The sequence below is a fragment of the Sceloporus occidentalis genome, unplaced genomic scaffold (assembly GCF_023333645.1).
Source record: "Sceloporus occidentalis isolate IW3139 unplaced genomic scaffold, rSceOcc1.0.p SCAF_222, whole genome shotgun sequence".
In the NCBI taxonomy this organism is placed as follows: domain Eukaryota; kingdom Metazoa; phylum Chordata; class Lepidosauria; order Squamata; family Phrynosomatidae; genus Sceloporus; species Sceloporus occidentalis.
Window position 1 is genome coordinate 1062304 of NW_028317202.1, and position 21264 is coordinate 1083567.

General features: G+C 38.4%; 1 protein-coding gene across 1 annotated transcript; it reads right to left on the bottom strand.

The window, feature by feature from the left end:
• Positions 1 to 1790: 1790 nt before the first annotated feature.
• LOC149276994 (protein phosphatase 1 regulatory subunit 12B-like) lies at positions 1791 to 20707 on the bottom strand. The gene is made up of 7 exons (XM_089503201.1): positions 20606 to 20707; positions 11361 to 11377; positions 8116 to 8251; positions 7332 to 7439; positions 4121 to 4171; positions 3966 to 4016; positions 1791 to 1877 (listed from the first exon to the last, which is right to left on the bottom strand). The coding sequence occupies exons 1-7, from the start codon at positions 20705 to 20707 to the stop codon at positions 1791 to 1793; spliced, it is 552 nt and encodes a 183-aa protein (XP_089359327.1).
• Between the last annotated feature and the right edge of the window lie 557 nt (positions 20708 to 21264).

Here is a 21264-nt window from a genome sequence, read left to right on the forward strand (position 1 = left end):
ACAGAACATGTAGTCATATACAGTTAATATCTAATATCAGCCATTATGTTGGACACATCTAGGTTTTCCACCACCATCCATAAAGTGTTTCCCAGCAGTACATGTTTAAACTCCGAATGAAATCAATTACTTAATGAACCTTATACATCCTCTATAATGTGCGGAAGTACTTCATAGTTAGTGGTTCAGCAACATGTAAACATAAATGTGTCCAGGAAAAAATGCTAGTGGAAAATCTCAACAGCTATCCTAGGTGGCCTAGGTAACAAACCTACCATGCTTATAATATGACGGACTACATGTTTAACTTTCTTCCTAAATTAATTCCACATTTCCAACAAAAAATTACAACAAATGTGTATGTGCTCTAAAACCTAAAGCAATACCTGTCATATGTATAAATATGACTTCTACCTATCTTTTGAACTTTTGTAACAGATTTATCTTGTGTATTTAAACATCACATGAATTTATTTTAAATTTAATTGTAACCCATATCAAATACATTGTGCATCCAAAAAGGAAATAATCCAGCCATGATATACCTTATGGTCACCAGGGTTCTGCAGGCCTAGGGTTACCAGCCAACACCAAAACCGGCCTTGATTGTGGCAACTCCATTTATAGATATGCGTACATATATTTGTAAGTCACTCTTACATTTGAAAAGCTATTAAAACAAAATACAAAATGAATGACAAATATTACTATGAAAGAGTGATTTATTGATAAATAGGGTATTGTGAGCACACACTCAATAAAATTGCACATTAAAAAAATACAGTGTGAGAGATCAGTGTAATTCAAACAGTTCTGAAGGCAAAGTTCATTATGTATAGTTACATATATTAAGTCTTTATAAGTGCATTTTAGATTTGTTTGTGACCATATTGATCATTTGTTTTTAAATATATATTAAGTTTTGTATATGCTTGGAGCAGTTATATGCAGTAATTATAGTAGTAAATAAAATACATAGTGATTTGTGAGATATGGAGCTTTAAAACAAACCGAATAAAATATTTTTTTTTTATTAAAGACACTGTCATTAATTAATCTTTGGAATACAATAAAGAAATTGTATGTGTAATTACCTATGGTTTTCAGTATAATAGCATTCAAATAGGTATTCATAGGTAAGAGGCAAAATGTACATACCTTATGGGAGCCAAGACGGGGAAGTAGAGCTACCTGTCTAGGGATATGGGTAGCCAACTTACATACCCTGCAATCAAAAGGCTGTCCTGATTCTTCAAGGCAGATCTGGTATAAATTTATATATATATATATATATATATATATATATATATATATATATATATATATATACACATACACCACGTATTGTTCATATAACAGTATTTGACCTAAATGAGGACTGGGCAGAAGAGATCCTGAAAAGTCAGACTTAATTATACTGTTTAAAAGTGCAGTCTTTCAGGAAAAAGCAATAGGGCTATAAGGGACATACCACTGTTTTTTTAGACTCGTTTTGAGGTCACAGGTCCATAAAAAAAGTGTTGGTCTAAGAAAATATGTAAAAAACTTTCACTATATATCACTTACTGTGCATATCTCTACATATGTATAAATGAGGAAATATTCTCACCTTGAGCAACTGCTGATTTAAGTTACTAAAATCCCTTCTTCAGATATACATAAAAACGTGTGTACAAAATAGCATCAAGTATACAATTTCACACAGGCAGTTCCATGTCCAATGGCTTGATGGGTAGGAAAAAATCAAAGGAGATAACATAGGGGACAAAATGTATTATCATCTACGGGAATCATTTGGAGAGTTTGCTGATCACTCTAATCAATGCACCATTTTCATCTTTCAGACGCTGGTTATCTGATTTCAGATCCGTGAGAACCTATGAGTTTAAAAAAATGTAGCAATAAATAAAATATCAAATCATGTGAAGATGTATTGCACAACAAATCTGTGATATACAAATTATATATATATATATATATATATATATATATATATATATATATATATATATATATATATATATATATTTACCACGTATTTCTTTCAATACCCATTGTAAACCTGTGAAATTATTGTTTTAGTTATATATGAGTTGTAGCCTGCAATTTAATTCGACTCACTGCTTGACTTTTACTGAATCAAACACCATATGGTAATTAAAAATCAGTTGGAGTGCAGGAGTCAGTTTGCTGCTCGTTCCTCTCCCACCCTGCAGCCTCAGTAAGGGAAATGTATGTGTGTGCATATGGGCAGTGCATATATGTGTGTATGGGCAGGTGTGCGTAAGGGCAGTGTATATGTGGGTGTGTGTTACCAGATGTGTGCAAGGGCAGTGTATATGTGTATGTATGGGTAGTGCATATGTGTGTGTAAGGACAGTGTGTGTGTGTAAGCGCAGGTGTGTGTATGCAGTGCATATGTGTATGTATGAGTAGTGCATATGTGTGTTTAAAGGCAGTGTATGTGTATAGGTGTGTGTATATGGGCATGCATATGTGTGTGTATGGGCAGTGTATGTTTACATGTGTGTGCATTAGCAGGCTTGTGTAAGTGCAATGTGCATGTGTGTGTGTGTAAGGGCAGTGTACATGGGTGTATTTGGACAGTGCATATACAGTGGATATAAAAAGTCTACACACCCCTGTTAGGTTCTTGTTATTTTAAAGAATGAGACAAAGATAAATTGTGTGAGAACTGAAATCTTTGGGGGGGATTAAAAACTCCCCACAATAACCTGGTTGTATAAGTGTGCACACCCTTAAACTAATACTTTGTTGAAGCACCTTTTGATTTTATTACAGCAATCAGTCTTTTTGGGTAGGAGTCTAATAGCATGGCACATTTTGACGTGGCAATATTTGCCCACTCTTCTTTGCAAACGCTCTCCAAATCTGTCAGATTGCAAGGACGTCTCCTGTGCACAGCCCTCTTCAGATCACCCCACAGATGTTCAATTGGATTCAGGTCTGGGCTCTAGCTGGGCCATTCCAAAACGTTAATATTTTTCTGGTGAAGCCATGCTTTTGTGGATTTGGATGTGGGTCACTGTGTGAACTTCATCTTCAGCTTCCTAACGGACGCCTGAAGGTTTTGTGCCCAAATTCCCTGGTATTTGGAACTGTTCATAATTCCCTTCACCTTGACTAAGGCTCCGGTTCCAGCTGAAGAAAATCAGGCCCAAAGCATGATGCTGCCACCACCATGCTTCACTGTGGGTATGATGTTCTTTGGGTGATGTGCAGTGTTGTTTTTGCACCAAACATACCTTTTTGGAATTATGGCTAAAAAGTTCAACCTTGGTTTCATCAGACCATAACAGATTTTTCCACATGCTTTTGGGGCACTTGATGCTTGTTTTTGCAAACTTCATCCAGGATTAGATGTTTTTCTTTGTAAGAAAAGGCTTCTGTCTTGCCACCCTACCCCATAGCCAGTTCATATGAAGAATATGGGAGATTGTTGTCACATGTAGCACACAGCCAGTACTTGCCAGAAATTCCTGCAGTAATGTTGCAGTAGGCCTCTTGTAAGCCTCCTTGACCAGTTTTCTTCTTGTCTTTTCATCAATTTTGGAGGGATGTCCAGTTCTTGGTAATGTCTGTGTTGTACCATATTTTCTCCACTTGATGATGACTGTCTTCACTGTGTTCCATGGTATATCTAATGCTTTGGAAATTCTTTTGAACCCTTCTCCTCAATGAGATCCCTTTGGAAGCTCTCTGTGGACCATGGCTTTTGCTCTGAGATGCAACTAAGCAGATGTCAGGTAAATCCTACTAGAACAGCTATTTGTGATTTATCAGAGTCACTTTAAATTATGGCAGGTGTGTAATGACTTCGATTTAATATGAGTTTGAATGTTAATTCTGAACACAGCCCCAGTTGTGCACACTTATGCAACTAGGTTTGGTATATGTTGAATGTACCACTTTATCTATTATACTAATGACCCATGTGGTCTTACCTTCAACTCATCCTCCATCTCAGACATCCTCTGCTCCAAAACTCTTTTCTCCTGCAATGGCAGAATGGATTGCTTAAGAAATATGCTTGAGTAGCTCTGGCTACCAACATATCCTTCCACGTTAAAATTGTTCCAATACAACTGTCCAAACTCACCCTCTTCTCTGCCTCCAAAAGCCCTGACTGACTTGATGACTGGTCTTGTTTCTAAAAGCAGAGAAAAAGGAGATTAAGTATTGTGGAAAGAGTAGGTTAGTAAGAAATCACAGGATGAACTTTAATGTACTTTGAGAGGATTTTCTGAAATTATTTCTGAAATTAGGTAAACATATTAAAAATTAGCAGAAAGCTAAAACAAACAGTTGGTAAATGTATTGTTAAATGTTTACATAAAGCTAAAAATATTTTTTTAAATTAGATGTGTCCTTAAAATACTACAGGTAAATGAAAACATAGAATTTGAAAGTATTTAAAAGCCATTTGGCCATTCTAGAATTAAGAATCCCACACTCTAGTCCAATATGCGGCCCATGGGACAAATGCAGAGAAAATAGGAGCATTTCTGGACTTTTTCTAGACATTTACTTTTTCAGTAAATCTGTCTGCATTATTCTAGTTTCTCCAATCAGGGGAGGGGATGTATCTGCAAGCTCCACCCTTTTGCGGAAGAGCTGGTTTACAGAGAAGCCAACAAAGAAAGAAGACATGGGGAGAAGTAAAAAGACAGAAAAAAGGAGCTGGGGAAAAGGAGACAGGTGCACAGAAGGGGTTGATGGAGAAGAGTGAAGGCGTGTGAGAGAGATTGATTAAGAGTGCGAGAACGTGAGTAAGTGAGAGAGTAGGAGTGAGTGAGAGTCAAAAAGCACCAAAAAGCAAGCAGAAATGATGATGGGAGTTAATTATGTACCACTGTCAATGTCTGGCTCGGTATATAGTGATGGCAGTTATGCTGTACCACCGTCTGTGTCTGTCTCATTATATAGTGATAGGAGTCATGCTGTGCCACTGTCTATGTCTGGCTTGACATATAATGATAGGAGTCATTCTGTACCACCGTCTCTTTATGGCTTGCTATATAATGATTGGAGTAATGCTGTACCACTATGTGTGTTTGGCTTGCCATATAATAATAGGAGCCATGCTGTACCACCATCTGTGTCTGGCTCACTATAAAAACATATGAGTCATGCTGTATATTTTCTTGGACACCCCTGCTCTAGCCAGTTGAGAAATACAGTACAGTACAGAAATGTTTTTGGTGAAAAAACTTTCTGTTTCATTTTTTTGCTTCTTGATTCCTGATTTTTTGCTTTCTGAAAATGGAAAATGGAAATCCCAAAGTAGTCATTTTATGTGTATGCATGATAAGTATGCTAGAAAGTTTGCTTTTTGCATATTGAGATGAGAAGGAAAGACTGAAAATCCTAAAGTATCTAATAACTTTGTTTGAAACTAGTATGCATAAAACATTTCAAGAATTTGAAGTAGCACCACTTGAGATGTGTTTGATGAACACAGGAGGGGCACTGTGAAGTTAAAATTCGTTAATATGGACTTGACTTCTGGAGATACGGAATTATGTGTATTGATTTTGGTAGAAATGTCCATATTTAGTGAGAACATTCTAACAAAGCATGTTTTTGTCTCATCTTTCTTGAAGATGTAGAGTTTTTCCAGTTTGCCTAATATTTAAGGAAAGGTTAATGGATACATGAAAAGACTGAACTGAAAAGAATCCTAAGGTAAGAGTATGCCCCCTGTGATTTAGGAAACTTCCTTCACAAGCATATGCATTAGGGTTAAATGAGAAAATGTTCTGGAACCAGTTCCAGCTATAGCAAGGTGACAAAGTACTCATTTTGGTGTTAGTCTTTCAGACTTGTTTAGGACCTGAAGTTTCCAGGAAGAGGACTTCATGGCTTCAGATGTACTTATATCAATATAATAATCTACCCAAGTTGCAGAAAGTGTTTACATTTTGCCCTTATGTTCAACATTATCAGTTCCATGCTTATCCTCTTGGGATAAGGGCCTAGAGTGTTTATGAAAGTGATTTCATTAAAAACATTACATTTTAGACTAAGAGGAATGCTGGTTATACCATGGTTTTACAAGGAGGAAAAAATCAAAAAGTGCAAAACAGGAAGTTCCCAAAAATTTGTTCCGCAGATATTGAAGATGCCATGTCAGTTATGCAGTCTTCTGGGACTGGGGATCATCCAAAGGTTTTCTATCTTGATAAAGACATTCTGAATGTAGGTCAGATACTGTGATTTATCCAAAACCTGCAACCAAAAGATTTGGCAGGAGAGTGGCGGTTCCAGTGCCTTGACTATTATACATTAAGAGCCAACCCCAATCAGCTTCTGCTAGAGGGAGAGCTTGACGGGCCCTGTATGATACATAATGAAATCTGTGAAATGTTTTCCCAAAATCCCCTCACTTCTCAGCTAGGCATTGCCATCTCAGCCGTGCTTGCCATGTAAACTCTTTGCAATGCATTATGAAGTAAAGTATACTTCCTGCTCTCCCTTTCGTGAAAAAAAAACAACTTTTGAGCTTTAGCTTTCTCTCCCAGAGAATTAAGGTTCATCCCTCAATTCAATAATTTATTGAAAGCAATTCAGATAATACAATCAACAGTGGGTTCATCAACCCCACTCTAAAATCTCAGATTTGCTGTTGAATCATCTATGCCAAAATGTGTTTGAACCCCTTAAAAGTATTGTTATGTAGTTTATGGCATTCAAAATATGTTTTCTGGTGGAGATTGCTTCAGCAAAGAGAGTCAGTCTTTTTATGTACAAAAGCTATATACAGTATTTGGACAGAGTGGTACTAGGTTCTTTTACTTACATAGGCAGCTTTTTGAGGGATTATGTTTCAAGCCACAGCTGATTAGCCCTTTAACTTCTTTTACTAATCAGTTCCATCATTGGCTGCTACTCTGGAGGCACCGGAATGGGAAAATTTGACTAACCAAAATGTTCTCTGTATAAAATTTATAGTATGATATATTGAAACATTCTGCTATTTTGCTAACATAATATACAATAGAGAGGCCTCTTATATTTCTCAATTCATTAACATGCAAGCACCTGTCCTGCTAAAGCAAACATAGGACTTAATCCATGAATGACTGCCTCTTGGAATAGGACACTATTCCATCTATCTAAAAGTTCCTGGGGGACTGTATTTTTTATAATTATGACACAGTTCAATGTTACCCATGTAGTCAATGCCAGCTTTAATGTCAACTGTACTTACTGTAAACTGTGGGTGGTATACACATATAATCCCAAAATAAGTTTATTTAAACAGTCCAGTCAATTAGCAGTATGGTCTGCAATGCTGAAGGTCAGCTCACTACCTTTGCAACTCGTTCCAGCTTGTTCTTGATGTTCACTAACTCCAGCTGAGCCTCACGGAGGTTTGTCTTAAGCTTTTCATTTTCATTGAAAGCGCTCTCATACAGCTAAAAAAAAAATTAAACCAACATACACACTTAACACATAAACTGTCCACAATTAACAAAACATGCATATTCCCATATATGGGAATAGTAAGGTTCTACAGGCTTATGTAATTCATGACATACTTTAGGTCATTAGAAGGGACCAGGCACATTTACTGCACTTTTTTTTTTATATTGCAAACCTACAGTTGTACTTCAATGTACTACAGCTTTATTGCATTTGTACTTCCGTACAAAAATAACTGCAGTAAAACTGCAGTACAGTGAAGTACAAATGCAGTAAAACTGCAGTAAATGTGCAGTAAAACTGCAGTATTACTTCAGAAAAAACTGCAGTAATTTTTTCGTAAGGGATCATCCATGAGTTCTGCTTTAGCGATTTTGACTGTTATCTTACATATATCTAGAAATCCTTATTAGGCACAACCTAATAGTCTGGGTGGTAAAAAATATCAGAAAGCAAACTTTTGGAATATAGTTCTGGTCCAGGCCATACCAAGACTACATGCCTATCTCCTTACCAAAATCAATCCCAGATCCTTCAATCTCCTAATAAATACTTAATCCAGGATACGCATTAACCTATCGAAGAGCTCAGTTATAGGAGTACAAAGAGAATCTCATACTCTCCAGCATTTCCAACTTTCTCTTACACTGGCAAGATTAGGATTCTGACCTTTTTGAAATCCTTTTCATTTTCGTCCTCAGTTTTACTTCCAAGTGAAGCCAGACGATTCTCCCTGCGTGAATATGCACTCACTCTACCGACAGCAGAGTCTGTAGAGCTCAGGTTAGAGCCTCCAGAGTCTAACCTGGCAATAAAGATTTCAAATGAAAAATATTAAATGGTTTACTGCAGTAAGAAAAACATACATGCAAGTAGTTTATTACCCAACACATCATACGTTGATAGCTTCCACAACACTTTGGATAGCTTTAAAAAAAAGTGTGTATATCACCTATGATAATTGCACATCCATTTGTTCAAACAAGCAAGACTTTAACCTTAAACATTCACGATTATCCCCACTTGTTGTACCACACAACATATTTTTTCTCCATATAAAAGTAGGTATGAAGCCGTTCTGGCTCTGAGCAGATACAGCAAATCATACTGAATGGGTAGAACTGAGTGGGCCTAACACCTCTATACTGTAAAAACCAAAGGGTGCTTGCAATTCAGCACACATAGAGGTTCTGGCTCACCACAAATCGGGCTGAAACTGAATAAGGAATGCAAACAGTGCTCAGTGTATGGACACTATAAAAAGGAAAAGATAAACCAGCCTCTAGGGCTGTATAGTACATGAGTGAAAAATACAGCAAATATCAATATAAAATAGTGCAGATTGACAATTGAAAAGAGTGATGTATATAAATAACTATGAATGGATTGGTGAAGTGCAAACGGAGTGACACAACAAATGATGACCACGTGACTTGTTTACAAAAGGTATTTTTAACCGTAGTGGGGGGGAATTGAACCATTTGGAATTGTGAATTTTGAACAAAGCATTTGCTGCTACTGTATTACCTAATACTTTTGGTTTATTTATAGACACTCAATTTTCTACGTAAATTGGAAATTAAAAGATTTTTCATGAGAAAGGACTCAAATTATTTCAAGAAAAATCGTCCTTTAACGGCAACAAATATAGACCAAAGGATAATAATGTTTTACCATCTATAAATGATCAGGATGTAACTCATACAGTATTAAAAAATAAATCCTTATTTATCCCTCAGAGAGAAAAGAGCCATTATGTAAATGTTTCTAAAGAACAAGTATGCCATTCTAGCCTATTATTCTTTGCTCCTAGGTTATTAGGAGCCTCACTTGTGAGTGTATTCCAACAGGTTTTTCCATTTTTGCTTATTTCCACCTACATATTGCACTGGGTTTGCGTGTTTTTTGTTGTCTTTTAGGTTTTTGGACAATTTACTGGACGCATGGTGTTTTATTTATATACACCACTCTTTTCAATTGTCAATTTGCACTATTTTATATTGATATTTGCTTTATTTTCACTTATGTACTTTTCTTATTTTATAGTGTCCATACACTGAGCGCTGTTTGGATTCCTTATTTGTTTTCGGCCTTTGCCTAGAGAGGCCTGCATTTTTTTCTTTTCAGCTGCCGGCATACAGTGGACATATTTAGATTAGTCTTTTTTAAGTTTATATATTTATATATGTTTGGGGTGTGATTGGTTTGCTCATTCTACTATTTTTCTGCGTTATCGCCACACTCATCATACTACTCCAGACAGAGATGTAAAAAATGCAATACTTTATTCTGGTCACGTAATAAAAATGAAATCAACAAATGCAGCATAATGCACATAAAGATAAAGGCTACGTTTGTTGTTTCTATTTTTATTATGTGACCATATATTGGAACTGTGGGTATAGTTCCTTTTTTACCTAATTTGTGGTGATGGACCTGTTTATAGTGAGCAGCTCTATGATGTGTTTGTTGGCCATAGATTATTACACAGTGTCACGCCCCATTCAGGCTGCGGAGCTGCTTGTCTCTAGGTTCCTGTCTCGCTACTGTTCCCCCTTTGCTGTAATCTATTCCTGGATTTCCTTATGCGCTGTCCTCTACCTCTGATTATTTGATTCTAGTCCTGCTCTTAGCTGCAGCTCCAGTTTCCTTTATAAGGTGTGCCCCACCCGTTTATTATGTTTGTCTCAGTCTGCAGTCTAAAGGTATGTTCTTCTCTGTTCTGTGTATAGATTTAATGTTTCGTTTCAGCTTATTAGTGATTCAATAGGCAGGGTTTAGCGCTAGGACCCACCCTATATTTGAGTACTTTGGCGTAGTGGTGGGCTAAGCATACTATGGCCATATGATGTGACGGAATCTCCAATTGTTATCACATAGTCCTAGGCTAGTTCCTGTATTCATGTTTGTCTGTCTCTTATGTACCTTTGCCCTCTTTTCCCTGAATCATCTGAGGATTTCGGTTCCTCTCTCCTCTCCCCATGTCCCAGTTAAGATGTCCTATCCTTCCTTAAAGGAGAAGCGGCTCATCTCTCCATCCCCTGTGTTCCTTGCCTATGTTTCAGCTATTCTGAGCTATGTCTCATGCCTGCTCCAGGGTGCCTGCAGGATATCTCTTTGTTTTGTTCTGCACAACATCCGCTGCTATGTCAAGGCCCTGGTGTGTGGCTGCTCAACCCTAGGTGCTCAACACCCTGGAGAGTGCAGTCGCCCTGAAACAGGCCATGTCCAACTCCGCTACTGTGCAATAAGGGTGGATTACCCATTTTACGTATTAATGGATAAGGCAATGACTGAGTGATAGAAGACAGAAGGTTGTAGTTAAAGGTGTATATTCAGCAGCAGGTCTCTATTGGGCATGGCCACCATGACCCAGCAGAGTCACATATCATGCACATAGTGACCCTCTGATAGTAGAAAGGCAGTGGAGCACCAGCTTATTCTATGTTTTTATGAATTTACAGTGAACAAAAATAGCTGCTAAACAACTTCACATTCAAGATGCTAAATTCCACAGGTATTTGTCATTCTGATGGTTCTGCATGACCACCAACTGCTCTTTTATGGACATAAATCACCACCCATTTGTACAGTTATGGTCTATGTATGCTGTTTACCTGGGAACTCTAGGTCACACTGCTTTCATACCATTCTAAGGGTCACACGGAACAGACACATTCATACTTTGCCCTAATTTAATAATATCTGAACAGCCCATTTGATACTTTTCTCTATAGTTAAAGCTAAAATACGTTTTTATAAGCAGTGCTGTTAGAACCATTTGCTTATACTTTTAAAGGTGTGGTGTTCAGAATAGTTTCAAACACAGCGCATATAGAAAGTTTCCAGGTATGGTCTATATTATTTCTACACATGCTACAGATTTGTGATATTTATGTAAATTCAGTTCTTACCTTGATAATCTTTCATGCTGTGGAAAAGAGACAAAAAATAGTTAAACAACTAAAATGAGCCAGTGTAAAATCGTATACAATGTAAAAAAAATAGCTATGGGTAGATTATAAAAACACTATTCCTTTAGTATGCCTTGATCATATTGCCAGCACTCATCCACAGTAAGCTATTACTTCACTTATGGAAAGATACTTGGCCCCTTTGAAAGCTGACAGCCTGTTGTACTGCCAAGAACGAGAGGACTGAAAGATAGCAACATTTGTGTTTTGCCACATTTTGCACCTTTTAATAATATCTACTGATCAAAAAATATAGTTATATGTGATTTTAACAACTGACTTACTCTAAAATCTCATATTAGGATCAAATTTCCCTATTTTAAAGCACAATGTTGAAGACTGTTTCCAGAGGCAGTTTGGAACTATCTAGTGAGTGATGCTACAGAGGACAAGCAATTTTTACTCAATACATGCTTCAGCACTCGGAATCCCTACTCAGTGTGCGTGGGCAGCCGCTTTTTGGCTGAGCTTTTGTGTAGATGCTTCCACTTCACAATAATAGCGCTTACAGTGGACTGGGCAGATCTAGCAGGGCATACATTTCACAAACTCACTTGGTGGCAGAGGTTGCATCCTATGAGGGTACCCAATTAACAGTCACTGAGAACTTCAGTATGACCAATTCTATTGCCAGTGCATGTCTATGAAGATGGCTGCCTATGTGCTTGATTTTATATACCTGTTAGCAATGGATGTGGCTAAATTCCTAAACTCAATAATCAGGAGGGGGTGTACGTACTTGCTTTGTATAATGTATACGTATATGTGTAAAAAAATAACATTACCTGCGCACATGTTTGTACAGATACTGCTTTAAATTTTATGGGCATATGCACACCCCAATATTTCAAATAGCCAAAGTGTAGTCACTTAGTTTTAGGTTGTTGGATTAAGGAGTAGCTAGGAGGCAAGGCTTTTAGCTAGGTGCATACTTCCTTCCATCAAGCTTATGTCTCACCCATCCAGTGTATTGGGACTGGCAGCACCTTAGCTTGTACAATGTCCTAATTTGTGACATCATTTTGACAACATCAAATAAGGTCTGTCCCTGATGTCTCAAACTGTTCCTGGGCAATGGGAAGTTAAATCACAGTAAGTATTATTACACGGATTGAAAAACAAAAACACTACATTACTGATTATTAAATTTCCCCTTGAAGTGTGTGAACTAACACATCATGGGTTACAGATCTCACCATGCATCCATCACATCATGCATCCATGTGCACAGCATTTCCCAAGAAAAGTTTATGAAAGCCTGCTTTGCCTTTTGTCAGCAAGAGCCAGGATTCAAGCTTATAGATTACATTTAACAACGCTTGCATACCGAAAAGAATATAAAAGACAAAACTAAGACATTCCCCTATAGTTGTGTCAGCAGGAGGGATTCCTTAGATCTCTCTGGATAAATCTCTCTCTCTGAGGTCTCTGAGTAGGTCTCCCTGCCTGTGATTTTATCGGGAAAGGAGAGCTCTGTGACAGAGTTTGCACCCACTGTCACAGGGTTCATTTTAGTCACAAGAGATTCCTGTGCTATAGAAAGAAACCGTAAAACTAGCTAAAATTGAAAATGAAAATTAAACGTGTAAAAGTTCCCAGACCCTGTAACCCTTGGAACCCTGCAACATGCAAGTTTAAAGTTTCTATATAACCCGATCACTGCGCACCAAGCAAAAAATATATATTTTAAAATGTCTAGCGTAAATGGGATCAATTTGGCCCTATTAGCCCTCGGACAATGAATAAGCCAAGTGAAGCACACTGGCTTATCTGTGTTTCATATGGAACGTAAGCTTCTCAAAGTATCACATTTAGAAGCATTTGACCAAAGATGGACACTTTTGTTTTAGTTGTTTCGTTAGAGACATGATTATGGTGCATTTTTCAAGACATTTAATCAGAAATAGTGTATATATTCACAATGTAATTTGGAAACACATTTTTACATTTGTTGTTTATATTCACATTGTGCCTTTTAGGGTTGTGAATCCCTTTGATACACTCCAACCATTCTGGGCTCCTGGAAAAGGGTCAGGATGGATCAGAGGGATTTGGGCCCAAAAAGTCAATCAAGACATTCACTGTATTTCCTAAAGTTTAGCTTTTTGAATTTTATTCACAAAATATTTGCTTATGAATACAAGTTTCAAAAGATAGCCCTATGAGCCCTGAACATTGAAAATTACAATATACTGTATATTGAGTGTAGGTTTACTAAATGAGAAACATAAAAACTACAGTTGAACAACATAAAGTCAGAATTGGCATTGTCCTTTAGTGTAAAAATGTTAAGAGGCTAAATATATATCTGTGTAGTTGACTGATCTAGTTTAAATAGAGGGATATTTACCAAGTCATACATTTTAAAGATTGAAACTCATTTCAAGTAGGCTAACTCAAAACATTAGATCATTCCAAAAACAAATATGTTTTTAATAAAAAGAAAATGTGCCCACAGTTAAAGGCATTGAGATTCTCCTTAAAAATACGGTGAGGTTCAGCATTCCTTCTGCTGAATAAATTGAACACTTTGAAAATAATAATATCCGTTAAAATCTATTACTGAGTGTTTTATTTATCTATATAGTATACGCTCTGTCAAATGTATAGCTGTGTATTATTGGACGTACACTGCTGCATACTGCAGTGATCTGTGGAATTATTTCATTACTGGTAGACGTCACATCACTAAATGGTGCAGAGTTTCATCTCAGAGTGTGCTTGACAGTGACTTCAAGAGTAGCTGTTAATCACAAATAAAACATTTTTTTAAAAATACATGTAAATACTCATGAAGCCTGGACTGGGGATAATGAGACGGCCCTGACACATTAAGGCTCCTAGATGTAAGTGTGGCTTCTGGCTGGATATTACAGGCCTCATCCTGCATATCCAGCCAGTGGCCACTCACTCCAGAACCTAAAGTTAGTAGGAAAGTGATGCCAGCCAGCGGCCCCCTGGGCATTTACTCAGTGTGCCAAATGGCCAGTCTGGGTCTGTGCCTTATAACAAGTCCCTAAACAGAAATGTTTACTGAGATCTTCTTATTAATGATGGATCAAGAAACCATGGACAATATAAAATGTGCATTATACAAATTCCCTTAAGTTTTCAAAAACATACGACATGTTAAAAACTCTTCCATACAACCTAACTCTAGCATTCGAAGCAGTATGTAGGGCAGAGCTAGGAGTTGAGTACTAAGTTTCCAACTACCCTGCTACCCACTTAAATGAAGCACTATGAGATATTGGTGCTTCACTTCAACAGGTTGTGAGGTGGCTGCATAGAAGCTGTGATTGAGGGCCTTCACACACGAGCAAGATGAATGAGAGGTATGCTCTTCCTATTGATTTTTCCCCAAGTATTTCAGTGCTTTTATATAGCCAGAGCCATTTTTAGAACTAATAGGTTCCAGGTTAAGTTTCCTCCCATGGCCCCAAGGCCAATCGTACCCGATTGTCAGCTGGAGATCTGTGCAACCAGGCAGTACAGACCTCTACACTATTACTTTCTCTTTCGACTGACATCATATCCTGGGGCTCTGCACATACCTGGGAACTTTCTGGGTTTCACCCAGAGAGTTTCTGACCATTCCTCCAGGTCTTTCGGTGATAGGGAAAATACTCAAAACTAAAAACCATATTAAAACCTTGCATTGATGCTGATGGTGACTTCTGAGCAAGGCCAGACTGGCCTATTGGGGTAGCAACCTACCCTGGCTGGGAAAAGAGATTTGAGCAGACTAAGACACAGATCTCCTACTCAAACTCCCACTGTGTATCGGCCAGCGCCTCACGAAATATGACATCATGCTCGATTATAAGACGATTATTTGCTCGATTATAAGACGATATATATATGCTCTGAAAAATACCCCTCGTCTTCTAATCGGGGTCGTCTTCTAATCAGACCTCAAATAGAGGTCTGATTATGAGACTAAGATCCCGATCCCCCGCACCGCTGCACGGGACCTGGATCCTCCTGTCTCCCCCCCCACACACACACACACATACACACACTTACCGGTGCTTCCTGCTGTATTGCCGGGGCAGCGGGTTGACGTCTACGCGATCCGCGTAGACACCGTCCGCTGCAGCCGGAAGGAGGTGTTGCTAGCAGCGGGGGGGTTGTCTGCGTCCGTCGCGGATACCTTCCCCGACTGTCAGAGATCAGAGTTCCCCGCACCGAAGGTATGCGCGACGGACGCAGACAAACCCCCGCTGCCAACTCCACCTCCTTCCGGCTGCAGCGGAAGGAGACGTCAACCCGCTGCCCCGGCAATACAGCAGGAAATTGGAAGCACCGGTAAGTGTGTGTGTATGTGTGTGTGTGTGTGTTAAATGGGGGCATAGGGCATTTCTGGAATGCCTTATACCCCTATATGCCACTCTGGCACTTAGGGGGTTAAAAGGCATATTAGGGGGCAGAGTGGCATTTAATGAGGTATAAGGCATTTCAGGAGGCATAGTGGCGTTAAGGGGGCATTTAATAGAGCACTCTGCCTCCTGAAATGCCCTATACCTCCCTATATGCCACTCTGCCCCATAATATGCCTTTCAACCCCCTAAATGCCAGAGTGGCATATAGGGGTATAAGGCATTTCTGGAGGCAGAGTGCTCTATACAATGCCTTTTAACTCCCTTAATGCCACTCTGCCTCCTGGAATGCCTTATACCTCCCTATATGCCACTCTGCCCCATAATATGCATTTTAACCCCCTAAATGCCAGAATGGGATATAGGGGTATAAGGCATTTCTGGAGGCAGAGTGGCACATAGGGGGCATATAGAGGGTTAAAAGGGTTAAAAGGCATATCATGGGCCGCAGTGCCATATTGGTGTGGCAAGCCTGGGGGCAGATGTGCGTAACTGGGGGACAGGTTGGAAAATACAAGGAAATAAAAACAAAAAAAATATTTTTCTCAATCATAGCTTTTATTTAAAAAAATTGTTTACATGAATTAACATTTACTGATAAAACTTTTTTCCTTTAGGATTTTGGGGGGTCGTCTTATAATCAGGGTCGTCTTATAATCGAGCAAATACGGTAAATAGTAGGATTCCAATGCACTCTCCAGTTAGGGGTCATGAGAAATTAGGAAACATTACATGAAGTACACTACACTGGATATGAGCTGGAACATACCCCATACATCAGAATAAATGAGAAACAGAAATTAGGAGAAACACTAAAAATAATAGCAGAAGTGAGCTGTGATTTTCATTGCAAGGTTTGATTATGGTTTTGGTTTAGATGTGACAGTTCCACTTTAAATTGAGGAGTACTAGCTTTTGTATATCATTCTTAAAGAAAGCAAAAGTCACTTTATAGTTGACTGGGTTTTTCCAATATCAAGCAATTTTATCAGGGAATTGTTCCTTTACACATTTTATAGTTAATTTTCATACTGAAAAAAAATTATGTATACTTTAAGTTGATTCTGATTATATAGCAAATAAGAACATTACTCAAATGAGAAGCCATTGTGTGGGGGCATTGTCCGGATGGTGCTATAGAGAGAAAGCAAGCTGTGCCCACAGAATAACAACCCCGTCCTGTACCGGACTTCCGATTCCCTGTAAGGTGGCCTGTATCGGCGATTTACTACCCCCTCCTGTGCCCCGTACCCGGGTCCTCCAACCCGTACCGATTCTTATCCATCTCTACCTCTCTACGTCACCCTTTATACAAACAACCTAACACCCTGCTCTGTACCGGAATGATGTCCGCCTCTCCATTATAACTGCACTGCCCTATACAGGCTCATTACCTCCGCGCTATACCTCTCCCTTTGCTTTGTTAACTCATATGCTCCTAAAATCATATATACAGGCACATGAACCCTTATACAGGGGAACGGTATACCTATATACAGGCACATAAGCCTTTATACTGTGGAATGCCGCACATATATATATATATATCGGCACATGAGCCCGTACAATGAGGCACTTTATACGCACACACACGCGTGTATGTACAGTATACATGTGTATATACTGTATATCTCTATAGACAGACTTGGGTAACCAACTAAGTGAGTAATGCGGTATGTCATTGCATTGTTTTCAAATAGAACCGCTCAATAACAACTTTAACAGCTTTTTAACAACAAAACCTTCCACTTTCCTTCAAAGTATAATACACTGCTGAGTGATAACCAGTGTCGTGCCCTCGAGGCAAATTCACTGGCATTCTGCCCTTATATCCTAGAGCTAATTTTACTGGCATTATACTGTGATTAGCCCTTTAGGGTAAAAAAAAAACTTTGGTTGTAAGCACATTGAGTCCTTGCAAATGTCAGGTAATCTAAATGATACAGAACCTGTGGCCAGCGACACTGTTGTTTACAGTAGCATGGATACCATGTTGATTTGGCATCCTCAGATTTTCCTTTCATTTGGGAATGAAGGCAATTTCCAGTATATTTATGTTTTGCAATGAACATAAACAAAAGTCAGGATCGGACTTTAAGTAAGACTGGAATATATTTATCCTAACTCATATTTAGTCATGGAGAATGTATGCCAGGTTTTCTAGAGCTACAGCTGAAAAGGCAGTGAAGGTGCAAACTCTTCATACTCTCCATCAGGGTTGAGTGGTGCCCTCAAATGTTTATACTCCAAATGTTGTTTACAAGGAGATTTTTGAGATGTAAGAATTATCATCCTGTCTGCTGTGTCCGTGGTACCCCAGACTTTCTTATCTAGTTTAAAATATTCAATGGCATTAACTGGTTGAGAGAAACAGGTTACACTTATTTCATTAGTTTAGCTCCTCCATGTCTGTTGGCACCATTAAATGCGATTAATGCTATGTTAACATAGCACATGTGTAAAGTGAGCGGAATCACCCCATCCCATCATGAAACCAATGGCATACTGGCAGTGGAGTTACATCCACACTTATTGCTATAGGTTATACATCAAAAACTTCAAAAACAGATATCAACTGATATGGTTATGATTATGATCAATAAAGTATAACCCTGAACCATTATAAAAATACCAGTAGCTATTAACACAAATGTCAGCTAATAACACTAATAGACATTTATAATATTGGCTTTTCAATGTATAGTTATCACACATTTCCTTCTGTATGTAAAAAACACAAATCAGGTTTTTTACAATACTCCCAAAACGACATCACCAAACATTTTAAAACTCTGTGGCCTTGACACTTAAACCTCAATTTTCCAACATCTCAACCTTTTGAGCCTAATGTTTCAAGAACACAGCACAAACAAGTGCCTCCGTTCTAGACTAAGGTGCCATTCCACAGGTAATGTAATGTGACACCATAGCAATGTACAAAAGCTATTATTATAATTATTATCTGTAAGGACTGTTATTGTATTTGGTCATATAAATATTGTATATCTACATGCTATAAACGTTTTATGACCTTCTACCAGTGACACTCTTTTGGGTTCATAGCAATTGCTAGGGTGAAAATACCTTTGAAACACTTTGAGCTGTGTAAGGGAACTCTGAGATAAAACCACAATCATGATCATCTTTGCAGCAACCCATATGGACCTAGCCACAGGACTGCAAGATAATATTAAAATGTGCAAATTCAGCATCACTTCCCAGCAATTCTACAGATCTCTTTTTAATAAATCTCAGTTAGTGCTCCAACAGCTAATAGCTAGGTTGGGCCTCTTCATGACACATATGGCCCTGTCATTCTTAAACAGAGAAATGTCAATGCAGTGAAAGACCTTTCCATTACAAATATTTTAATGGACAGACCACCCCAGCCCAATTCACATTGGTTTTTTGTTTTCAATGGACTCCAGGACATTTTACTACATATATTCTTTTGTTATTGGGTTAGAAAATAGGACTTCTGTCTAATTGTTCTTCTATCCTTGGGCATCTCTAATGAATGCATGAAATATTTAAGTTTAATTTTTATTCACTATAGCACACCCATTGAAATCCATGGGACTAGCCACAACCAATTGAATTCGTCCTCGCTGAACATGACTGTTCTGCTATGATATGTGAAAATGATTAACGTTATTGTATGGGGGACATGACAGATGCCTCTTGGTCATTTTGGTGGAAGATGAAACATTTGCTGTCTCCATTCAGTTTGTTTATTTTTTTTTAGTGATGGGTGTAAATGGAAACAGCCCATTGTCCCTCCTACTAGCCAGGGTAACGTAATGCCCATGAAGAAAATTAAGTGCTTAATATTAGCTTACGGCACCTCACCTGCAAATTCACAGTTGAGTTGCATTACACTTTGCCATGCAATTAGCACCCCTTCTTGCAAACTAATAACAATCTGTTTCAGCTTCATTTCAACATAAAGGGTTAACAAGTGCAATATAAAGTTCCCTGTCTCAAGACCAGTTATCCCATTGGAATTTGTCCCACCCCTATACAGCTGCAAAATACTTGACCATGAGCAGCAGCTGATCTCCTTCCTAAAGCACTAACATTGTGGACAGAACACACAGGGACTCCATCCAAACATAGAAACACTAGGAACACTAATCTTTTAGCTGCTGAAGAATAGCACTCGCATACCAAATGAAGCAGTGCTCGGATTCCGCACTTCAAAAACCAGATCACATGTACATAAATATTAACAGTTTATCTTCCTTCGATGTATTTCTCACGGTGTGTTAGCCTGCTATTTACAGCTCACATACAAATATGGGAAATTATGGGTGCTGATTTCAGTTAAAAAAAAAACCATCAGAAGTGGGCTGTGCAGTCAAAAAAAACTTCCCGCTTAACTTTATATTAGGGATGTCTACAGTACCAACAACAAACCATACTTTCCAAGTTCTTTTTTTAGCAAGCAGACGTAATGACGACTTAATAAAGCGCAATAAACAATAAACATTTCTCTGATGGAAAATGTGACGCTGCCATATTAGGGCAAAAAGATAGCAGTGTGCTGGGATAGAGAAAAATACCAGAGGGAGACACACAAGACTTGGTAGATACACAAAGTGAGGGGAAACAAGTGAAGGGAGGTTGTCAGTGCATATCATCCCTATAATAATAGATTGGGAGTGCAGTGTAAAAGCATTTGTCGGGATAAAGGCAGCTGGAAATTAGCAACCAACCTACCGGTAGCAACCTACCGATACTACCAAACACAGGTATGTTCAAAAAGCCACACAGACATACGGATAAAGAAAACACATAGCTTCGTACACGTAGTGTCTTTGCTGTCGGTGAAGGAGAAGAAGGTGGCGAGTCCGACTGTGATTTCCGTGTCCGAGTAAAATCCTTAGTACGATTAAAAAGTGATGACATATTGCTTCTTGATAATCTGACCTGGATAAAGCCTTTCTGAGTCAAGTTTAGCCTGCGAAGTTACGCACTCAATCTTTTGACAGTTCCTAAAGCAGATGTGTTGAATAATGTCTCCTCGACCACTTGAAAGATTAAAAAAAAAAGTCTGCTGTGGTGCATGAAAAAAGCCTAACGTAAAATGTGCGGTTAAATCCAAATCTATTCGGAGTTAATAGGAGAAAAGCCAAGTGGCAGAGTGCAGGGATAGACCATGATCTGGAAACCGAAAGAGCACAGGGAGTCTTTGAGATGCTGAACATTTTAGAGGAGAAGAAAAGGATGCATAAAAAAAATAATAAACATAGACATATAGGGCAGGGGACTCCTCTTATGGCAATAGGTGGGAGGGCCCCCAGTCTGGATAAATTCACTTGTACTTCCTTCGTTACTGGCATTATATCTGAGCTAAACCACACTGCTCTTTGTTATTTACTAGATTAAAGGCTCCTAATCGAAAACTCCCACACTATGGAATGTTGGAATGGGGCCACAAAGATGATATTAGAAACTATTATCGT

Bases quoted from the DNA above. Each gene is read 5' to 3' on its own strand.
- LOC149276994 (XM_089503201.1), bottom strand. From the start codon at position 20,707: ATGTCATCACTTTTTAATCGTACTAAGGATTTTACTCGGACACGGAAA. The intron at 7,440-8,115 runs GTCAGAATCCTA...TTTTTTTTTTAG, and splicing joins ATGAAAAGGATTTCAAAAAG to CTGTATGAGAGCGCTTTCAA. The intron at 1,878-3,965 runs GTAAGACCACAT...TTAAACTCATAG, and splicing joins AGATGGAGGATGAGTTGAAG to GTTCTCACGGATCTGAAATC.